This window comes from Trematomus bernacchii, unplaced genomic scaffold (assembly GCF_902827165.1).
Source record: "Trematomus bernacchii unplaced genomic scaffold, fTreBer1.1, whole genome shotgun sequence".
Taxonomy (NCBI): Eukaryota; Metazoa; Chordata; class Actinopteri; order Perciformes; family Nototheniidae; genus Trematomus; species Trematomus bernacchii.
This window is the reverse complement of record NW_022987869.1, coordinates 4,388,116-4,395,945: the sequence shown is the minus strand read 5'-3', so window position 1 is coordinate 4,395,945 and position 7,830 is coordinate 4,388,116. Positions and strand designations below refer to the sequence as shown.

Genomic DNA, 7,830 nt, shown 5'->3' with positions numbered 1-7,830 from the left:
CTGTAATAATGTAAGTGGAGGTGGAGGACCGGGCCATAAATAAAGTGGTGTTTGGATAGGATGTAGGATGTGTGTGTGTGGACGGGTGTGGTGTATGGGGGGAAGGAGGGGGGGGACGTCTGTTATTTTAAGAGGAGATTTCCGAGTCGAGGCTTAAATGTGTGGCCTTGTGAACTGAATAGTTTTATCAGTCTGGGTGCTGACAGAGAGGAAAGGAGAATGGTGATGGAAAAGGTGTGGAAGAATGCAGATTAAAGTCAAAAGGAAATCAATCCTTTCTGATTATGAGTTGATATTGGCTAAGACCACTGATGTCTCCATCTTTATTGATACTTGTAAGAAATTGAAATAATACCGTGAAATTAATCTCGACTCATACCAGAACCTCGCACCATATTAAACGCATAACACAATTGTATTAGATTTTTCCTCGTTTTTATTTTTATGAATGTTCTCTCTTTTTTTATTCTGCACTGTGCGCATGCTTTTTACCCAAAAAGAGAAAAAGAAGACAACATAAAACAAACACCATCGATCAAAAAACGAACTAAAACGACAATTAGAGTGTGTAAAAAAGAGACCTACTAAAACGGCATAAATAGGCAGTTTCCTGTTGTTGGAAATGTCATTAATTGCTACGTCATCATCATCATTATCATCATCAGCATCAATCAATCATTGCCATAACAACAACAACATACAAGTGAGAAGAAGTACAGTAAAAAGTGCACCATCATCATTTTTTAACTTAAAAACTATACAGCTGCCAAAGATAAAATTGTTAATGATAAACTTCTAACAATATAGAAATGTTTCCACGATAATTGTTCCACAAAGAAAGGAAGCTATCATTTTTTTTGTTTTGTTTAAACACTAGAGTAGACTATGCTTGTTGGACGCCCTCATTAATAGAGTGGTGCAGCAATGAGGCATTTTTGTAAGCCGACCGGAAGTTAGCATCACAAGGGCTCCCTCGACAAAAATCAATGGGCATTTTCCATTGGATTTCGCAATATTGACAAAAAAAGATCTGTGGCAAACACACATTTTTGATCCTTACACGATTTGTTCAGCAGGATAACCTCCACATATTAACACCACTTTATGATTTTTGAAGCGTAAATGCAAAACTGTTTTAGAACAAAACGTGAACATCTCTTACGCTACCACAGATCTTATTTTCAGGCATCTAACCAAAAACACCATTGACGTCAAGATGAGGGAACCGGATGTGTTAAAATGTTTACTAATTTCTGGGTTTCAGGACTGATTCCTGCACCACTCTCTTCTATTTTTTTTGTTCACTTTCTTGCTTCTTTTTTTCAGAGGCGTTTGGCCCCTCCTGTCCATCCTCAGCCGCCATTTTGGAGACCCAAGTTCCTTTCCATCAATTGAATTGTGGAGACAGTGGAGCAGTCCAATGGCCTCAATTAAGACTAAAAATCCCCTCCTGTACACCCCCCCCAACACTCTCCTCCCTACATTTGCGTTTTCTCGCAGCAATCCTCACTCACAGAAGCCTGTGACCCCCCGCTGTTCCCCACCACCACAGCCGGACCTCCTCCTTCTTCACCACCTCCACCGTCGCCACTTCCGCTTCCGTCCCGCAACTCTTTCTCCCTCCTCTCCCTCTCCACCGCCTCCTGTTCGCTCTTGCTGCTGGGGAACTTGTCTTTGTGTGTCTCCTTCTTCCACTTCATCCTCCGGTTCTGGAACCAGATCTTCACCTGCCGCTCTGTCAGGGCCAGAGCGTGCGACACCTCGATGCGACGCTTCCGGGTCAGGTACGGGTTGAACAAGAACTCCTTCTCCAGCTCGAGGGTCTGGTAGCGGCTGTACGTCTGCCGGCCCCGCCTCCTGCCCGCTGCTGTTCGGAGAGAGTGGGCACATGATGAGAGGCCAGCATTTTACATCACACATCTTATCACCGCCATTTGTCCATTAACATGAAATCAATTAAAGCTTAATGCAAAAACAATTATAAGAAAATGAAACCCAAGGACCCATGTCCTTTGTTGTGTTAGTAAATGTTTCTATTACTTGTGTATTCTAAGTTATTCTGTATATGTTTTATTGTGTTATCTATTGATACTCTGTAGTAGACATGTAACTTTTTGTTGTTAAAATGTAAATATATAGTCACTGTTAATGATGGTTTCTAATTTGATACATTTTATTTTATTTGTAACCCATGTGCAATGCCTTGTAAACCAGCAAGCAATGTATCTAATCTATTCAAATGTAGTGGCTTTTGATTAGAATTATTAAATCTTGCTTTATGGTGAGGAAAAACATATAAAATCAACATCAGTAATATTATCTTTTGATAACCTTTACATTTATAAAGAGGTTATAGGCAAGTTGGGCAATGTCAATGTGTTGTATTTTATTGTTGTTAAAAAAGTGCTACAAAGTGGTATGAGGTGATTTTTTTAAATAACCAACCAAAAGTCCAAACCCATACTCAGTTTACATAATAAAAAGATGCAAACCAGGAAACCCTAACATTTACATCGTTTTTTAGCATTTACAAAAATGCTAAAGTTTTATTTAATGATAAACATTAATGAATTAACAAGGGAATTGCCCGTTGTGAATTGTCTGAGAGATGTCCTGTGAATTATGGCAAAATTATCAAAATTCCTAAAATCAGAAAAAATATGTTTTGGCTGACCGTGAGGCGCGGTTCGATTTAAATTCGTCTAATCTTTTTATTTTATTGATGTTAAGAGGAAGTACTTTTGTTATGACCCACATTCACATTGAGTCCACATGGTCAACATTTCTCTAATAAATTGCCAGAACACTGGGCTGTAGTAGAGATGTATTATTTTGAGTGATGTAATAATGTTAGAAAGAGTCGCCAGTGTAAGTCCACTACAGAAATGTGATCCTCATGTGACTTTAATGTTCTATACAGGCATGCTCTCTCTCTCACACACACACACACACACACACACACACACACACACCACACACACACACACACACACACACACACACACACACACACACACACACACACCACACACCACACACACACACACACACACACACTTTTCTGGGTGACTATAGGCTTTAAACATGATTCTTAGAACAGAAACACACAATCTCAATCCATCAGAAACTACACAACAAGCTATAAATTACCAACACTTATTAACATAAAAACTGAAAGCCCTTATATAACGCAGACAAAAAACTACCCCTAAACAAAGACTTTTATTCAGAAATAATGCTAATTCATAGTGAAAATAAATACATGATTTCAAAACCAAGAGGTAATCATTTACTTCTTGCCGATGTGTAAGTGCAGGCAGGAGAAAGCAGTACGAAGACGCACCAACAAAAAAGAAAAAAACGTAACATATTTAGTTTTCTGCACACACAAACTTATGAGGACAAATGTTTGTCAATAACCTGTGAAATATGACGAGCCCTCTTTCTTTTTTTTATATTTCCTATTTGCTCATCATCACATGAGTATTATTCTTAAAATAGCAAAAGTATTATCCTTTAATATTTCGGTTACTTCCTGTTCTCGCTCAAAATATAAACTTTTCATTTCACCACATTTATTATATATTATATAAATGTTATCTTTAAATGTACTCTTTGCATCTATAAATTGCAACTTCAATTCCGGGTGAACTTGAATAGGGGAGTATTCACTGCTATTATAAAAAACTCCTCACCTAGACTGATCACATTATGTAAAGGCCGCAGGTACACAGTGTGAAAAATAAAATACCCATTACATATGCGCCTAGAAGTTCACCCTGCAGGATGCCCTCCACTTGCTGTGCCTCTCATGTTCTCACTGGACTTCCAAGTGTCCGTCAATGGGCTCAGAGCTGCTGTTTACGGTCAAACAGCCACAGGAACAGACAGGGGAGTCTTTATGGAAATGCATGGACTAGTAAGTGATGTAAATGTCTTGTATGTGTTATCTGTCACAGGCTGGCTCCGTGATTTCGCGCTGCAGGGAGTGAAGGGAAGTGGGCGCCACATACAATTCTGTCAGCAGCTATGAATTAAGGGAAATGTGAAACACTTTCCTGGATGAAATGACAACATGAAGCTTAGATCCGGCGGAGCTTTGACTGGAGCAACATACATGAGGAATTTAACCCCAAACCCTGTCTGCCTCAGTGCACGCACACACTATAGGACAGAGCAAATCCTACACTGAACAAAACTAAAATGTTGACTTGAATTACATGTCAGCGGATTTCACATAACTGTATTAGGTTACTTGAAAGCAATACTATTAACTTGAAATAAAAAAATGTTTAACAGTATTGCTTTCAACTAACCTAATATTATGTGAAATGTGTTGACATTATACATGTCATTAAAGTCAACGTTAGTTTTTTCAGTGTAGGCCTATGTGTATAATTAATTTGCCGTTTTAGCTCCGATGAAGGATTAAATGATCTGCACGGGCTGAGAAAATGTTACAAGCCTTGGTGAAACATTTTAAGACCTGTTATATATGAATCCTTTACAAAGTCAATTAGACAAAGCCCTAAACAAATGCGTGGCAGTTGACATTTTGCCGGAATAAGAAACGAGGTTTCCACTCGACAACAGATGCCGATGAGAGCCGAGGAGAAGGATCTTAAACCATGACATTCACTCCTCGGCCTGATCACATTTTATTTGCCTTTTCACAGAGAACATGATTTATCCAGATTTCCAACCACAGTCGTAAAAAGTTGAGTTTAGAATCAAACTCGGATATTAAAGCTTCAGCTCGGGGGTTAGGGTCTATTTAACCATATTCCAGTAGGAGCCCCCTTCGGTGTTGGGGTTAGAGATCATAAAACGTGTGAAGGAGGCGATATCCCTCCACATAAGACACATTATGAAATGAACCCCTCGTTAAAGGGGGATTTCCGAGGTAATCGGGGAGGATAACCGCCTCCATCCTCCCCACAAAACCCAGTCCGCCTTGTTTCTGCTATTATAGAATCACTAATAAATCCTCACTCTGAACCACGATAATATCCCATCAAACATTGCACGAGCAGGAACAGAGCTTTCGCGGACTCCTGTTTGGACTTTTTGGCCCCCGGATGATCGGAGCTGCCTGCACCCGGGCCGGCACACCGTTAAATACACTATAACATATACTGTTTGAACACTATGAATCACTGTCATCGTAGCAGAAGAAGAAGGGGAGCTAGAGCCCTTAAGAAGTCGTTTTAGCCCTGCACTACTGTGGAAAGACAGTACAAAAACGGAGTAAAATATGCTGTAATGTGTAAATTATGACAATTTACAGGATGCAAACCTGGAGTAAAACACACACACATGCTCACACACACTGCTGGGAGGCACTACATAGTCAAAAGTGTTCATGTCTTCTTGCGTAAAAATGAATTAGCGGTTATTATTACTGCTACATGTAGCAGGTGAACGTCCTATAAGGGGGGCGGGGGGGGAGGGAGGTGGAGCTCGAGGTAAATACAGACCTGGGTTTTTATTTTATTTATTATTTTTTCTATTTTATGATCATAATCATGAAGCCACAACAGTCCTGTACAGGCTATAACCCGTCTGCTGCCCCACTTTAACACATACAACCGACAACATAAGCAATAAACTCTCTCTCTCTCATACACACACAAACACACACACACACACACACACACACACACACACACACACACACAAACACACACAAACACACACACAAGAAATATGGCCTCAACCAAAATAGGCTACTATACATGTCAATCCATTCACTGCTTTCCCTCCCCCCCTCTCTCTACCTATGTCTCTCTAACACACAAAAAAATGCCTTCTTGCATAATCGCTCTTATTGTGGTGTTGGTTTAAGCCATCAATTATTACTTCAGCTTCCCTATAATGCAAATATGTTTGAGAGATGACATTCCTCCATGATTTATAATCTGATCCAATCGAGCCTGGTCCATATTCACAGGCTGTGTGTGCCACAAACACACAAAGACCACTAAGTGTGCACACACATGCACACACAGGATATTAATGCGAAGCACACAGACAATACTTGTAGATTTTGATATTTGAATAATTGGATCAGACAGTTCTAAGGTGCTTAACAATGCGAGTAAAAAACACTATTTCCCTTTTAACTTCTGAAAGCATGAAGCCCTTTTTGTGTCAGAGTGGGGGTATTTACAGCCTTCAAACACCAAAGGGACAGTGCACATGCAGGACAAAAGTAAAATATGTGGTAAATAAAGGTAAATCGAGAAATTATAAGAGAAGAAAAAGGCATCCATTCGAGCGGAGCCTCACATCCTCCCCACGTACACACATGCCCGGCTGCAGTCTGTGGGGACCTGGCCACCGTGTAGCCAAATAATCCCTGAGACCACAGGCAAGTCGTAAAAGCAACACACAAAAAGGCAGTAAAAGTTTAACCCGGGTCAGAGCTGCATGTCTAAAATGAGTCTTTTCGGCTGGAAAAACCCTCCAACAACTCTCCCTGTCCTCTCCCTCTGAGCAGGGCTTTCTCACGGACAGACCCCCACCCTCCCCACCACCTCTGCCTGTGTTTGACCGCTTTCTCTCCGAGCCCCTCTCCCGGCTCTTTCTCCCAGTATATGGCCGGGGCAATTAAACCCTAAAGTCATTCACAATTTTGGTGCTGCCAATAAAACCATAAATGCGCTTTGAACGCAGGAAGCGTAAAGGAGCCTGCTTAAATGGCTGCTTATAAACACTTTTCCAACTTTCTTACACGGTTTCCTACTCCCTCACATGTTCTGTGCTCCCCTCCTGGAGCAGCACCACGGACACTTTTGCGGGACACGATTTGCTTTGAAAAGATTTTGTAAAAGAACCAGTCTGGATGTCCTCACCTTGCGGCCTCATCCAGGGGAACAGCTGCGTCGGTGACGGACTCTGCTCGGTTCCCTCCGCGTCCTCTCCGCCGAGCCCCGGTGCACTCCCCAGTTTACAGTCGCTGTACTGGACCAGATCCGCGTCCTGGGCCCCGAAAAGCGTCTGCCGCTGTAGCGCGTCGTATCCGTAGAAGTTGCCCGGCTCTCCGTGGCATGTGACCGCGCAGGGACTCTGCTGGTACGGATTGCTGGGCAGCGTGGAGGCGCTGTGGTGGTAGAAGTCTTGGATCTGCGGGGCGTGCTGGAAGGTGGCGGCGGAGCCCGGTCCGTACACCACGGTGGGCCGGCTGCCCGCCAGGTCCTGCGCGAAACCGCACTCGTAGTAGTTCGGACGTAACGAGTCCCCGCTTTTATATTTGGAGAAGAGCGAGTTGACGAAATATGAACTCATCTTTTGTGTTTATTGTTTTTCAGTTTGGCTCGGCAGAGTCAGAGTGGGGCTGGAGGAAGAGAGCCGCGGCTTTCAGCGCTTTTTCCTTTTTTCCTGAGAAACACCGACACACACAGACACACACGGAGGGGAGGGAAGGAGAGAGAGAGAGGGTGTGAGGCAGGTCTGCCGCCGGTGTCGGTGACCGTTGTTGTGGTGTTTCCCTTCACGGCCACAACAGACGAACGGTGCGCGTAACGGCAGCCAGCCAGAGCAGTGAGAGCCACAAACACCGCGACAACAATAACAACAATCACACCGGTTCCATAAAATCTCCAGCGAAGAAGAAGAAGAAGAAGAAGAAGAAGAAGAAGAAGAAGAAGAAGAAGAAGAAGAAGAAGAAGAAGAATAGGAAGGAGAAGAAGAAGAAGAAGAGGGAGAAGTAGAGGAGTAGGGGCTCGTGCGCATCACAATTCCGGTGTTAGCGCTGTAAGCCCTGTCGCGCTCTCAAACGGGTATTCCGTGATTTACTCCTCTGCAAATGAGTTGTTTCATATTTCTCCC

The 7,830-nt window shown here is 42.6% G+C and overlaps 1 protein-coding gene across 2 annotated transcripts; it reads right to left on the bottom strand.

Moving 5' to 3' along the window:
* Positions 1 to 1,111: 1,111 nt before the first annotated feature.
* On the bottom strand, positions 1,112 to 7,618 carry hoxb8a (homeobox B8a). 2 transcript variants are annotated; one of them, XM_034113580.1, is made up of 2 exons: positions 6,855 to 7,618; positions 1,112 to 1,867 (listed from the first exon to the last, which is right to left on the bottom strand). In XM_034113580.1, exons 1-2 carry the CDS (start codon positions 7,285 to 7,287, stop codon positions 1,479 to 1,481), a joined length of 822 nt encoding a protein of 273 aa, XP_033969471.1. In that variant the 5' UTR covers positions 7,288 to 7,618; the 3' UTR covers positions 1,112 to 1,478. The 2 variants fall into 2 exon arrangements, with proteins under 2 accessions (XP_033969471.1, XP_033969472.1); XM_034113581.1 differs by having other exon boundaries at positions 1,112 to 1,864.
* Positions 7,619 to 7,830: the final 212 nt, after the last annotated feature.